Source organism: Gavialis gangeticus, unplaced genomic scaffold (assembly GCF_001723915.1).
Source record: "Gavialis gangeticus isolate Ggan-Ray unplaced genomic scaffold, GavGan_comp1, whole genome shotgun sequence".
NCBI lineage: Eukaryota > Metazoa > Chordata > Crocodylia > Gavialidae > Gavialis > Gavialis gangeticus.
Genome location: NW_017728991.1, coordinates 13,040,004 through 13,055,468, shown reverse-complemented (window position 1 = coordinate 13,055,468; position 15,465 = coordinate 13,040,004). Strand labels below are relative to the sequence as shown.

The 15,465-nt window shown below is 47.3% G+C and overlaps 1 protein-coding gene across 4 annotated transcripts in view; it reads left to right on the top strand.

The window, feature by feature from the left end:
* CACNA1G (calcium voltage-gated channel subunit alpha1 G) overlaps window positions 1-15,465 on the top strand; it is a 324,600-nt gene that overhangs the window by 70,559 nt on the left and 238,576 nt on the right. For all 4 annotated transcript variants that reach the window (XM_019517481.1, XM_019517491.1, XM_019517507.1 and 1 more), the window contains exons 9-10: window positions 12,919-13,070; window positions 14,039-14,224. In XM_019517481.1, the coding sequence (XP_019373026.1) occupies window positions 12,919-13,070; window positions 14,039-14,224 (338 nt within the window). The remainder of the gene's footprint in view (window positions 1-12,918; window positions 13,071-14,038; window positions 14,225-15,465) is intronic.

Sequence of the window (15,465 nt, the reverse complement as noted above, 5' to 3'; positions counted from 1 at the left end):
AAATCAAGGGCATTAACTCTCAAGTACTTACAAGGTGTGACCAAGTGGAAATGTAGCTTTTGTTCAGCTTAAGCTCTTCGAAACTTGGGCAGAGGGATGAGCCAATTCATGTTTTTCTTGCATTTTCCAGGATAATAGTCAGCCTGAAATCTCCAGCTGAACGAGATTGAGAATTCAGGCAAGGATCTCTGCTCTGCTTCCTAAGAGGTGCCGCTTAGACGGCATAGCCTGGGGGGCTGCAGGGTAGTGGGGAAGGTTGGGTTTAGACAGCCCTTCTGCCCTCAGGTTTGCTTCAGGGGCTGAAAGAGATGGTAGATTAGAGCAGACCCTAACTGGGCTGGCAGCAGGGCTTCTCAGCAACCAAGGATCCCCATAGCACTCAGTGCTACAAGCACCCCCCCACTACCACCATCACCCCCCAGTGAGGGTTTGCAACAAAGGGCAGGATCAGGCTGGTTACCTCCTGCTCCCATGCCAGTCTTCTTTCTCTACCAGAGTGAGGCATCCACACTTATTCCTGCTGCCCACTGATTTTTTTTAAAATCCATTTGCAGCTTTAAGCAGGCGGGGTTCATTGGGTAAGTCCGATATCTTTCATTAGACCAACTCAAATAGTCGGGAAAATACTTCTTAGCAAGCTTTCGGGCACAAACACCCTTCATCAGACTGAGGGAGCGACTGCAGGCGGTCTCCTGGATGGAGTGGTAAAGCAGCCAGAAGCCAGTACGTATGCAAGAAAGCCAGTCGGTTAAAATGGAAATGGAGGTGGTCAGTGGGTGAGAGACGGGCAGGGGGAATGAATGTAGCTGTCGTCAGAGGACGGGTGGCAGGAGGGCAGGTTATGAAGGTAAGCTCATAAGTAGAAGGGAGAAGACAATATGGAAGAGGCTAGGGAACGTGACAATTGGCAGCTCCTTTTGTTTAGATGGTTTACTTCAGTCCCTGGAGTGGGAACCGTTTTTCTAATGGCTTCAGGAGCCTGCTGATTGTGGCATCGGCTCCTGAGCCATAGTGCTTGCAGGATCGGTTCACTCTATAGCAAAATCTTAGTTTCCTGAATGTTAATAGGATGCAACTGGGCTTAGCTACCTTCGTTCCTCTTTGTAACTGGCTCCTGATCCTGAACTTCAGGAACATTGTATTGCCCCTACACTGGGGACACGTGGACACTCAGATAACCGAGGGGGGAATGAGGGAGGGCGGAGGCAGACTTAACTGTCGATACAGTCCAGACTCTCCTAAAAGTGCCTGCTATCAGCTTGCGCAATGCAATGCCTCACTTGGTATCAGGAGGAGGATAAAAAGTGAAGGGGCTGAGGCCACTCAAAACCAAAGGTCCCCCTTGCAAGCCTGCTTCTTCCTGAGCAATTTTCCATGGGAGGAACTTTTTGTTTTGAGGCAGTTTTTCACAAGGGTCAGAAAGAAAGAGTGCGAGTGTATCAGGTTCTGATTAAGCATAACTCAGGTTAGAGCGGTCAGCCCCATAACAATAGCTAAAGCTCATTTCCTTTCATGGAGCCTCAAAGACAATGAATGTCATTGCTGAAAATAAGTGCGGTTTGAGTTTCTATTTATAAAATAGCAAGACCATCTGTAGCTAAGAGGCGTTATATTTACTGGAGGGAATAAAAAGGTTTCTGAGGATGGCCAGAGCCCTGTCGAGCTTCTGAAGTCTGCCTAAACCCTTTTGCGGATGGGCAGGAGCTCTGCAGAGGCCGAGCCAAAAGCTGCCTAAACCGTTGTGAAGCTGTTTCAGAAGTCTGCAGGCACACAATGGCTCGGTGGAAATAATTATTTTTATGGACCAGGACCTGTCGGGGTCAGGCATCATCTCGACGGGAGGAGAGGCAAGGGTATTTAGAAGACTTGTCAGGTGACCGGAGGAAATCAACTCATCCAAAAATAAAGCTGGGCATCTTATCATTGCTTGTAGCCTAAGGTGCCCAATTCCTCATTGCTAGCAAAAGTGGGCAAGCACCACGGGTCCAGCTGTGGCTGGGGAAGGTGCTGAGACCGGGGTAGTTACTCCTGGCTACAGTCATGAGGGATGGAGTGGGGGAGACATTCAGAGGTGGTGAATGATTTTTGAAAGCTGTCAAAAGAGAGCTGAGCCCACATCCAGTTTCAGCCAGATACTTGCTTGGCTGGAAACATTAGGAAGGGGAATTGCTTCTTTTTAATTCAATGCCAGGAGTGTCTCTTTGTCTCCCTGTCCTGAGCAGATTGAGTTTGTAGAGCTGCTGATTGAATACCCGTGGCAGAACAAGATGCAGTGTCAGCAAGGAGCGAGTTTCAAGAAGGCTCTGGTGCACTAGTTTGTCAGGTTAATGTAATGAGTTTAGATGAGAACAGGCCAGGCATTTGCTGTCCTCGCTCCATGCAGCTCATGTAGTGTTTAGGTAGGGCAGAGACTTTAACATCACTGCACAGCATCAAACTCACTTAAATTGACAGCTGTCAGGTTAAAAGTCCATTTTCTAGCCAGAGAGGGGGTGCAGCAGAGGCAGCTACAGTGGAGCCTTTGCTCACAGTGTTTTCCCCGGTGCCTACACCCCAAAGCATGAGAGCCAACAGGATTCGGGGCTCAGGCAGGATTTGACACCTCTGCTGAGATGTCAGCAAGGGAAACAACTAGACCTGACAGTAGTAGCATCACTTGTGATTTGGATACTTGTCCACCAGGCACTCGGTCAACCCTGTGGTCCATCAAGTCATCACCATCCATCCAATTATTGCTCAAATTGACTGGAGGCAAAGAAGCTGGGAGACTAATTAATACCTGGGTAGACGTAGGACAAGAAAGAAAAGCTGCTCATCAACAGTCATTTCCACTGGCCAGACCCATGGGTGCAGTTTCCATTAACTGATGGATCTCTTCTTTTACTCTGGGCCCTTTGGTCCTGCATCCTATTTCCAATTTGACTTTGATGCATATATTTTACCTGCGTCGTCACAGATATTGGAGAGAGCTCTTTAACCGAATAGCGTATCTCCCAAAAGCAAAAAGGATGTTCGTATTAATGTCTCTTGTTGCTTGTTTTTTCTTTGGGGGGGAAAAAAAAAAGAAATCTGGAAATGATGAGTCAGGAAAATGTTGCTGGTGTTTCCTGGGGACTAGCTGAGGTTGTTCTTTTTTTTTTTTTTTTCTGTTGGATCTTTCCTTCCAAATCCTTAGTTGCCATGGTAATGATTTCAAAGAGATTTATTTTCTGCAGTCTTTCTCGTGGCCGAGAACTTTGCATCTTCTTCTGGATCCACAGCAAGCAAATTGTGCGTTTCAGGAGGGACCTCCTGGTAGCTTCTCCCTGCCCATGCTCTGTGCTGTGGCGAGGTTCAGGGGGGCTCGCTTATACTGGCAGCAGAACAAACACGGGAGCTTTGGGGCTTTTCTGCCTCTTGTTCAAATGTCTGCGAGGGAGGCGAGGTAGGATTTAGACTTCAGGAATACAGCGGAGACATGGTGATTCCTGTCACTCTCATGTCAACGTTTTGCACTTGCAAAATGAAAGATGAGGAAATGCCCTGGAGAGTTCGCTGATCCCCAGATGTATCCGCCGTGGAGTCCCTTGGTGCTTACCCGGGTAGCTTTTTTTTTTTAAGTATGAAAACAGTGAAACAAATGATTTTGGGTGATTCTGTGAAACAAGCCCTTGAGCAGTAGGGTGATGGATGTTAAAGAAAACCTCGAGACGGAAGAGTTTGGCCACCTTCACCTTGCCCTTAGCTGTGACAAACTGGAAATATGAGGTAGCTGTAAGAATTAATTGCATTACGATACGACTTGTGCACTCTGTCTCTCTCTGAGCCAAGAGTCCCTCAAGAGAAGGCAAACCTGGCGTAATTTAGGGCTGAAATAAAATGGTGTTTGTCATAATACTGCCTAAGTGTTAACCAAGTGTCATAATACCCACGCGTCATAATACTGCCCAAGTGCTAACCAAGAACGAAATCCTGTTGCGCTTGGCATTGCACACATCTGGTAGAAGATGGCCCCTGCCCTGAAGAGTTTGCTATCTAAGCGGACAAGGCAGATATAGGATGGGGGGTGGATATAATACCCAAGCAGGGGGAACAATGTGATAGCAACAAATGGCTTCATATTCCTTTTATTGTTTTTTGGAGAGCGGTGTCCCTTGTTGTAAGCTAAAGTGGAAAGGAAATGCAGGTGAGGGGCAGGGGAAAGGGGGTAAGAAGCCTTGTGTAATGCGCAGATGAGGTGAAGAGACTGTGGGACGGGAGGGACTGCAGCCAACTGCCATGCAGGAGATGGAAAGAAGTATTAATACGTACCTCTTCATGTGCCCCAGCGCCTCGCATGAACAGACCATGTGTACGTGGGTTTCTATTCTGTAGCCCTGGCTTTCAGTGGTATTTTCCCACTTCTTTTTATCTTCTGCACTGTTCAGTTGGAGGGGCAGGGAACGTAAGCCAGGGGTTCCCACCGTTTGTGTGCGCCAAGGGCACACTTGAATTTAAAAGAAAAAGCAGCAGGCACCAATATGAACATTAAAGTTTACAATTTAGATCAATCCGATCATCTCTCCCAGTACTTAAAATTGCATTAGATCTGCAACTTCAAAATGCAGCTTCTGTTTACTTCGTATTCTTTTGAAGTTTTATCCAGGGCACCACGAGCACCACGCTGGGAACCGCGGCCCTAAGCTCACCGTCACAGCACGGATAAGCCGCACACGCAAACCATAACATTCAGTCACTTGGTTTTGCCCCCAAAATAAGTTTCTTAGCTCAGCATTTGGATGAGGTTTAGTTCAGCCCAGCTGGTAGGAAAGAAAGCCATTAAGATGTAGGGTTGGGAGCGACCATGATAGAAAGTTGGGCTGCGCGAAATGGGCCCTATTCAGCATGGATTCGTATTTGGCCCAAATCGGAGGCAGCAATTCGATTAGTTGATTCAGATCACTGTCCCGATTCAATTCAGCTGAATCCGAATCTGAAGACTCGATGCCGATTCAGAGAATCAGCAATTCAGACATAGACACAGCTTTAAAAGTTTACGCTATGTACCTTGAGGTAGGAGGCATGGCTCATGATCGCTGCGATGGTGGGGCACATGGAGTGTCCTACAGGAGTGCAGGGGGGCCCTCCACATGGTCAGTGGCAAACCCAGAAGTGGACTGGAAGTACTTCTGGTCCATTCCTGGGTCTGCCGGGGAACGCGTCAGGCCCCCGCGCCTCCTCCCCAGCTCACCAATTAGCTACAGGGGAACCCCAGGTGACCCCGTGGACCCAGGAGGCACCAGTCACCAAGCCAGGGTGCCCCCCTGCACGCTCCCCAGTGGACCTGAAAGTGGACCAGGAGTGCTTCTGGTCCACCTCTGGGTCTGCAGCTGAGCACACTGGGGAGCCCCCCACCCTCCTGTGGGATGCTCCATGTACCCCAGCATCACAGCATTCACAAGCTGCCTGGTACCTTGAGGTATATAGAAAAAACATTTAAAGCTGTGTCTACATCCGAATCTTTCCAAATCTTTCCAAATCAATTCGGAGGGTTCCAGTTTGATTCAGAGAGATTAAAGGGTCTCCTGATTTGATTCGGATTTGGAGATTCGGCCACCGAATCGGGCCGAATCGAATCGGGGACCGCAGCTTCGCACAGCCCTAATAGAAAGGCACATCGCTTCATCCTGTGCCAGAGGAATCGACTCTCAAATAAACAGCTGGATGGTGGCCCCACATACCAGTCATTCCAGTGGTTCAAGAGTTTGCAGAGCCTCCGGTTGACCTGGCAGCATCCTCCTAATTCCAAAGGATCGCTGTCGGCAGTGGCTTGGGCAGGTGCAGCTTATCTCCCTGCTAATTGTTTCTTGGAACAGGACCTTTTTTGTTTCCATCTCTCCGCTCCCTTCCACCCTTATCCAAGGCCTTGCATGCCTCCTCTAAGTGTGGTAGAGCATTTCTGTGATCAAAGCCCTCTGGCTGAGCTAGCGCACTGACTGAGACTAGAAAAACATGTTAAATGTACTGCATTTGTTGTTGCCGTTGAGTCTTTTCCTTTTTGGTCAGCAGCTGCCGCTCACCAAAAAACATTTCTGAAAAGGTTCTAGCCCCCAAGCATGGCTCTCTCGATTGACCTCCAGATCATTGCTTAAAAGTGTGTTTAGTATTGTCAGAGAGAGAGAAAATGCATCCGAACACAAGAACTTTGCAGCCCGGCAGAGAGAGGATCCACTATTACAGACGAGTGAGGTCAAGATTGACCGAGAGAAGAGTCGGATCCCATCTAATAGCACGCACACATACACAAAAGGAATCCAGCTGGCTCAGGTCACAGGTTTTGATTTATTGGTGAGCCTGGGTCCTGAAATGCAGGACTTCATTAGTTCAAAGCGGTCCAAGAAGAGCTACCTGTGCTTCCATGGGCTGCCTGTGTCATCGCTTTAGGATGCAATTCAGGAGGCATGGAAAGAGTCCTTTGGATTTAAGGGATGTAGGCTGGGGGAACCTGATTTTTAAAGCACAGCAAAGCAGTTCTGGAGGCACCTTCCTAGCTCTGGGCTCTTGCAGTTAAGTCGGAAGGTCTTCCTCCTCCTCCGGCTCCTGATGGATGGTACGTTTGGACATTTCATTGTTGTTCATATTACAGCAGTATCTCTGGTGCCCCATTGTGAGAGGCACTGCATGGACCCACAGCAAGAGACAGTCCCTGCCATAGAAAACTTAAAGTCTAAATAGACAAAAAAGGACTTTGTTATAGATAGAAGAACTCAGATACAGAGAGGGAGGGAGCAGGTGGGGGAGAGGCTTGCCCATATAACCCAGGAAGATTATAGCCTGGACCTGAATGTGTCGGTGTTACAAGCCGTTCTCCACTCCTGTGCTCACCTGCCTATTCTTGCTTCCTTGCTCCAGCTCAGACCCAGCTTCTGCAACAGTAGCGCAGTGCCACTGATCCACTGTCTCGCATACACCTACCCTCTGCCATACTCAGCACTGTACCTGGACTCCTGGCAGCCCCGGGAGACTTTACTATCAAGCCCCCTGGGCTTGATAGCTGTGTCTACATCCGAATCTCTGAATCTTTCCAAATCTTTCCAAATCAATTCAGAGGTTCTGATTTGGACGTAGATACAGACTTCTTAGTGTCCAGGCCCTGGGCAGCTGCCCAGTTTGCCCATGCTTGTGTCCAGCCCGGGCCGTACTTTGCAAGACCACTCTGCCCTCTGCCCAGTAGGTCTCACTTTGGACTGGCAGTAACCAGTCGGACCCCGAGCGGGTGTCTCACACGGGAAGAAGACTTCTTTGAACCAGACGAAGGCTCTGAACGACTCAGTCTAAGCCTGGGAAATCCTGGCTTTGGATTTTTGACAGCGACAGCTCCAGCTTCTCTGTGTTTCTCCAGATGCCCTTTTTAGTTTACTCTGCTGTGATTCACACCAACACGCACTGTTGGAAATCGATAAGCGGAGCTCAGGCCATATCCCCTGCAAACGTCCTCACCGCCACACTTGATCCTGTGACCGGTTCACTTCCTGACAACCAGGTAAGCGCTTGCTGGCGCTCCTGGAGCTTTTCCTCTCCAGGAAGCTTGAAAACCTACAGTGTTTGAAACGCCGTGCTGCCCATTCACATTGGACCTGGAGCCAGAGCTTGTCAACATACTTCTGGGTCCTTCACCAAATGGACGGCAATACAAACAGCCACCCGGTTAACAGGAAATGATTTATCCAGGGCAACACAGGCGCATGTCCAGCAGGAAACAGCCTGGTATTTTCCAAAGGCTCCTCTAAGACCAGGTCTGTAGCATTACATCTTTTTCCATCTGAATCACGTTGAGGTCCTTTTTGCTTTTTCTACTCCTTGTTTTAATCGAAGGGAGTTTTCCTCTTAATTAGTCACTGTTGCCTCTGATGAGAGAATTAGCAGAATCTTATGTTAATGGAGAATTTTAATCTATGACAGATGTACTAGCATCAAATTGGTGGGCAGGAAGCGTTATGCTGCCAGTGAGCCTCGTGTTTTGCATCAAGAGCTACGTTTCATTTGTAATAAACCATATAAATATTGTACTTTCCAAATCCTCACCAAATTCCGTTTCCGAGCGTGCCCTCTCCGAATATGCGAAACAAACTCCCTTGTTTATGACAGTGCGTGGGAAAAAACAGCTTGATTTTTGGAGGCATGATTTTCTTTCACACTTGGCAACGTACCCAAGGGACCGGGGCTTTGTCAGGCATCTTTGATTCTCCCACGTCTGTGATGACTAGAGCTGGTGGAGGTTTTTTTTTTTATTTTTTTGTGTTTCAGGGACCTCTTTTATTTATTTATTTTTTTCCTTTTGTCAGAAAGCACTGATTTGTCAGAAAAAACGGAGATATTCCCGAGACAGGATCACATTCGGGGCACTTCCCGTTTTGACAAATTCTCGAAAACCACTTTTGATATTGTTGAAATAGCCCATCCCAACTTTTTGCTGAGCAAAAATGTCAGCCTTGTGGTTCAAAGTGACCTTTTGTCTTGAAGTTCATTTACAATAAAAGAAAAACAGAAGAGATGAGCGATCGCCGTGCAAAACACGCGAAGGCGCTCCGACGCCCCTGCAAGCGCGTTTCGGTGCTGTACAGACCTGAAGGAATGAGGCAGAATAGTTTGCCCCAGGGCAGAGACTAATTCAGTGGCAAAGATCAGCAGAAAAGTTGGGATGCTCTGCCTGAGTCTCTAGAGGATGCTGTAGTGTGATGGCAGGTAATTGTGAGCAGCCGCTCTTGGCTGACACACCAGGGGACTCCAGGAGTGTCTACAGCAAGAATTAATGAATCGGGCTCTGTAGCCAGGAGCGGTTACAGGCCCGCATCCTCCGTAGGGTGGGCAGAAAGGGGAATGCATCTCACGCGCACGTGAATCAGCGGGTTACAACCGTGGCACCCGACTCCCCAGCAATGCCAGGTGAGGTGACCCTCCCCTAACACTGCACCTGTACCATGAACAGAGAAAAAGGGTTTTCGCTTCCCCCAGGATGCAGAGCCCATTCTGTTCATTAACTGTGTTGGCCGGAGGGGTTTCAGAGGAAGCGAAATTAGGCTGGATTTTATTTTTCCTGAGGCGCTGTTTGATGAGAGCGAGGGATAAACCCTCTGCTGTGGCGCAGAGGCCAGTGTGATGGATGCTGAGCTCAGAGCAGCCCCCTGCGTGGCCCAGCCGATGGAGTCCCTCCACCCCGAGGTCTGCCAGTGCCTGTGGTTAGAGCAGCCGCGAGGCCGTCTAATGAGCAGCTCAGGTGACATCTCTGCTCTTTGCAATGCAAGCAGCAGGTTATTCTCAAATCTTCTCTTACCGTGTCTTTCTTGCTAGGTAAACAGTGTGAGCCACCCAGATTCCCCACCGGACCAGCCCATCTCCTTGGACTGAAATTACTTTTCCTGCAGCTTGAACCCCAGCCAAAGGAGTGACACCAATTACAGAATTTGGTTATCTCAGGATGTTGTTTTTTTTCCCCCCAAGATGATTTACAGCAGCATCTGTCAGGTGAAGCCCTTCTGAGCTGAGGGTGATGATCATTAGCAGTGCTTTCCAGCCCTTCTGGCAGCGAGTGAGGAGACGGGCTGATTCCCGCTGACAGGTCCCTGAACTTATTTCTCTTTTTACCAGGGTTAGAGTTTTTCCAGGGACCTGAAAATAAAGAACCAGTGTCCAGGGCATGTGGGAGTACACACAGCCTGAAGCAGGTGCCTTCAATGGCGTGTTTCATGCATTTCTTTAGTGCACGGCATGCTTTCACTAGAGGGATGGGAATAAAAAAAGCCGTCTGGAGGGAAGGAACCCAAATCCCAAAACATCCCAGTGAGAGCTGGAGCCCAGTGCCCCGAAGCTCCTTTGAAAATCCATCGATTCAAACTCTGCCGTTGCTGACTCCTTGCCCGACTTGTGGCAAGTCACGTAACCTCTGTTTGCCTGTCTGGTATCTAGTGCCAGTGCCCATGCCCAAGGGCTTTGTCAAATGTACTGAGACCTTCAGCTGGAAGGTGCTAGAGGAATGCAAAGTGTTATCAATCAATGGTTTTGTTAGCCTCAAATCCCCTCCTCTCCTGGCTGCCTTTTTTAAAATCATCTTCCTGCATCTTCTAGGAACGGACAGGGGCGAGCAGTGCTCTGTTCGAGCTCACGCTTCAAGGCTGTTCACTGCCTTCTGACTGCAGGGCCGTCATGTCCCCTTAGTTATATGCCAGCAGTCCCATTTCACAGCTGTCCTGTAGTTGTTTCTTGAGCTGCGCGGGTTGCACGGGTGTCGGTGAAGGTGCAATTTGGCGGATCGGTTGCAAATTACCAGTGATGATGGATGAGAAGGAAAGATTCCAAAAGCGCGTTTCTTTCCATGATAATATAACCCCTGTAACAATCGCAGCCGCAGAGGCTGCCTCTCTTCTGTCGCAGTTATGTGCGAGTTGGCATTTTCACGACTAAGGTAGACTTTGAGCATTTGCAATTGTCCTGAGGTGAAGCTTGACGTGCAAGGTCCCACCTTATTTATTACATTGCGTGCGTGTGTAGCAGGCTGTATATCATTTTCTACCAAAAGTGTGCATAATATCATGAGCTAAAGCATTTTTTATTTTATTTTAACTTGAGATCAGCTAGGGAAGTCATTTGGACTATATGTCAAGTGTTTGTCAGACTCTAGCTCAGGGATCTATTCACTGATGAGAGTGACAGGCATGAATCTCTGCACATCATGCCAAGAGCTGATCCAACCCTTTGTTTTCTTTCCCTCTGGTTTCTCGTCAGGAGGTTCAAATATTTGACCTTCCCCTCCTCCTGCTGTCGAAACGTAAGCATTTTCTGAGAGCTGACCTCGTTTGTGGACTAAGTTCCTTTTTATGCCTGGAACAAAAATAAAAGTACTTTGAAATGGCTGCGATATTTTAGGTGCCCAAACAATATCTCGTATGTACATACGGTAGTTTTTTCCCTACTTTTTTTTTGATACTGCCATTTCTCTCATCCCTTGATAAGGACTCAGCTTTGTCACAACAAACTCCCACCAGCATCAGTGCAAGTCTGTAGAGACTACAGCGCAAAGTCGAGATGATGTCAAAATGATTTGGGTCCAAGTCTTTGGAGTAAATGTTACTCCAAATGTTACTAAGAGGGAGAAAGGCAACGTGAACTGGAAGGGGAGATGCAGCGAGCACGTTGGGAGACTTCGGCAATAAGAGCCAATGAAAGAGAATTAAACGTAGAAATGTTTTTGTCTGTGTATTCATCTGTCTGCATATTTATAACCCCTTCAGTCATATGGTACTTAGATGCTTTGAAATACAAGCAATCACAAGTGACCCCATAGTGAGCTAAGGCTACAAGTGATGTCCTTCAGCCACCCCTGCTGTGCCCAGTTGTGAGGTTTCAGGAGAGTGAGGATCCTTTTACCCAGAGTGCATGTAATAGGCAGGCTATGTTACAGAGTCAGCTACTGCCTCATTTGAGGATCCTCCTCTTCTCATTTGGTTTGGTTGTGAGCTGTAGGTTCATAGACATTAGGGCTGGAAGGGACCCTGGAGGATCATCGAGTCCAGCCCCCCGCCCAAAGGCAGGAAGTCAGCTGGGGTCATAGGATCCCAGCAAGATAAGCATCCAATTTGCTCTTGAAGGTGTTCAGTGTAGGTGCTTGAACCACCTCCGATGGCAGGCTGTTCCAGACCGTGGGGGCTCAGACAGTAATTCTTAATTAGTGTCCATAATTAATACTACCTGCAGTGTCATCCAGATGCTGACTTTTCTTTGTTAACGTACAGCATGCAGACTTGTGACTTGGGGCCAGTAACAGTATTTTGCAACAGTGTTTAGGTACCTAAAGATGGAGATAGGCACATAGCAGGATTTTAAAGTGCCCAAGTGAATTAGGTGCCTGACTCGTAGTGGCAATCCATGAGAGTTAAGTGCCTAGTCTGTTTAGGATCTTTCATAAATCCCATTAAGTGCCTATATGCACCTGTAGGTGCCAACAAGGTTTATAAATTTGGTCTTCAAACCTTTGTTCAACAGATCACTTGCTCTTGATTTCAATGAAACTGAAGCATGTGTCCATAGTTATTAAATACTGGGCCTGACTACCAGGCTAATTGGAGCTTGGATCAGGAGGGGAAGTCAGAGTTCCCAGATTCTGTTTCTAGATTTGCCGTTGACTAATGGTTTGGTCTTAAAGAAGTCACTTAACTTTTCTGTGCCTCCGTTTACTTTCTGTGGTGTGTTTATAACATGCCTATGCCTAGCTCAAATGAAAAGTCTGAGGCTTTGGTACTGCTTGTAAAACGTGCTGGGGTCCTTGGGTAAAACATGCTGGAAACGTGCACAGTATTATATACAAAGTATAAGTTAATACTTAAGATGTTCAAGTCAAGTGATTTTTGGGTTCCCAACCTGAGACACCGAAGAGGGGCTAATTTCCACAGGAGTTTCTAAAAATTGGGTTCCTTTAACCATCTCAGCTTCAGCGCGCAAAATCACTAATCACTTTTGAAGCCTTGGCGTTAGTTTTTATATAAGAGTAAGATACCTAGTAAATAAAGAAAGCAGACCCAGAATTGATGTGTGTGCAAGAGAGCAGTCTGACATTCCCTTCCGTATAGGATAATTGGTGTGTGGGTTATGGAAATGCTCAGTCTCGCTATTGGACAGTGTTACAAATGTCTCCTCCTGCGAGGGTACTGATGCTGTAATTAATGTCAATGTCAAGGGTGGATTTACTGTGTAATTTATAATGGGTACTTTATCTCGCACTGCCCTGTTGGTGTTTTCCTTTACACAGGCCTACTCATCTAGACCCGGGGGTGTAAGTGATGCTGCTACACTGACATTTATATGCTCTCATAATTCAGACCTGGTTTAAACTCGCAAATCCCTTGAGAACAGACCCGTATTGTTTAACTCCTTAATTTTTTCCTCTCTTTTCATTCTTGGCACCAGCCTGAGGAGCTCACCAATGCCCTGGAGATCAGCAATATAGTCTTCACAAGTCTCTTTGCTCTGGAGATGCTCCTGAAGGTCCTTGTGTACGGTCCTTTTGGCTACATCAAAAATCCATACAACATCTTTGATGGGATCATTGTAGTGATCAGGTACAAGCTGGGCGTTTTCCCTACACGGGTTTCCCCTCCCTGAGCTGATGAAGTCAAGCACAGGATAATGTGCTCCTGTGTTAGGCTTTGCACCCTGCAGAGTCCTTTCATCTATCAGTTCTCCGCTGTCCTGAAAAAACTCTCTGCAGCAATCCACCTCGTCTCTGTCTTGCTTTCAACCTCTGAAGTTTTCCACGTGTCCTGCCATACCTGTTTGTGATACCTTGTCATATTCATAGCATGCGTCTTTTCTGTTTCCTCCTAGTAATGCCCACCTCCGAGTTCCTTTTTCTTTCTTTCGCCCATTCCATCCCTCTCACTTGTATGCCTCATTAAGGCCGTGTATTTGAATTTTGGGGGCATTATTCTTAGCTTCCTGTCTAACAGGCCATCACTGGTTCTCTCTATGGTGTTCAATAGCTCCCTATAACATAATGAATACCTATTATATTTATCATATTCGCACAAACATAGATGGATGCACGTACACAGACACGCAGGCATGTATTCAGAGGCTTCTTTGTGTGCATTTCAGAGAGGCCCAAACTAAAGCCCCAGATCCAAACACCCCCAATCATTGGGAAGTTTTGGCTTGAACTCTTCAGCTAACAAAGCTCTAGTTAAGCGTCCAGCTGGCTCACTGTGCCCGTTCCCCCATCGGTCGCACGTGAACGCTGAAATTTTGTACCTACAGATGCAGCCAGCGATTCGCGGGCATGTTTTTAACGTGCTTTTGTCACGCCACTGCAGATCTGGCTCTGTTTCTGCTGTCGCATGCCACTTGCAGTACGGCCATCCCTGACGGACTCTCCGCTGCCCACCCCTCTTTTTCCCTGAACTCCACCAGTTTTAAGAGTGGATTTTTCTTGTCCCTGCTCTCTCTCTCTCTTTGATGCCTACATGCAGTTATGTTCAGCGTTTCTTTGCCAGGGCTGAGGTCTATTCTGTAAATCTCTTGTCTTCCTTAGTGTCTGGGAGATCGTGGGCCAGCAAGGCGGGGGCCTGTCGGTTCTACGGACTTTCCGTCTCATGCGAGTCCTAAAACTGGTCCGGTTCATGCCTGCCCTCCAGCGCCAGCTCGTGGTCCTCATGAAGACCATGGACAATGTGGCCACCTTCTGCATGTTACTGATGCTTTTCATCTTCATCTTTAGGTGAGTGTGTGGCAAGGACTTGGGTGTCATGCGCTGCTGATGTTCTGTGCTTTTAAGGTGAAAACCAGCGAGTGGATGAGACCAAGGCAATTCTGTAGGTTGTATGAGTGTTTTCAGAAGTAAATAACCCTGGCTGTCCTCCCTTGAATGGAAATGCTTTTAGTAGCAGGTGAGAGGAGCCCGGAAGCCCACAGTGAAGTGAATCGTGTCTTATATGGGCATTCCTGGACCAGCACCTGGTACTGGGCTTGCTGCCCTGGCTGAATCTTTCAGTTCTTGCCAAATAAGACATCTACGTTTGCGATGGAGTTTTCCAGGGGAGTCCCTTCTGCCGGCCGATTCCTGTCCTGACATAATCCCGATGAAGCGGGTTGATGGCATTGCAGTACTGCTCTGGTTGAGAGGCCAAGCAGGACGTGTTAGCTAAATACCCTCCTTCGACGAGGGGCAGGCAGAATAAACCCAGCTAAGTCGGTCTCTCAAACTTGGCTCTTTTATCCCCCTTGGTTTTCACCCTTCCGTCTTCAGCCAGCCTATTCCCCCTGTGCAGAAGGTTTTAGAGCAAGTATGTTAATAAATAACCCTCAGCCAGAGCCCAAGATCTGGGCAGCTCTGTATTTTGGGGATATTGGAACAGCAAACTGAGGTCTGGGGGTTGAAAGAAGGTCCCTATCTTTATGATGGACCAGACCTGTTCGTGTTCACGAAATTCAAATCCTAATGAGCTTCTCTCTCCTGGACCTGGGGGTAGGTCTGGCTTTCTCCACAAGGTGCACAGATGTTGGGAAGGTTGACAAACGGCAGCTTAAAAGCTTTCTCTCCTCTTTCCTGATGGAAAGCTTCCCTCTAAATGGCCAGTTGCTAGGGAGATGCAGGGCCGAGCTGTGCAAAGCATTGGTTTTTCACTTCATTGGGTGAACTGGAAAATTAAAAACGAAACAAAAAAAAAAATTGGATTGACCAAAAATGATTTTTTTGGCTTTCACAGCAAAATTGTTTTACTTCAATTAAAGTCCTTTGTTCTGAGTTTTCTACCCCCTTTCCTTTAAAATTAGGTGTTGGTAAACTGTGAATAAAAAGTTGTCTTTTTCAAGCAAGAAGTCAAAACATTTTTGTTTGGAAAATGTTGAAATAGTGTTTTGACTTCCAATTAGTCTTTTTTTTTTTTTTTTTTTGCCTGAAACTATTTGCAGAATTTCCCTCAAATTTTTATAAACAGTTTCAGTTGACTCAGAATTAGG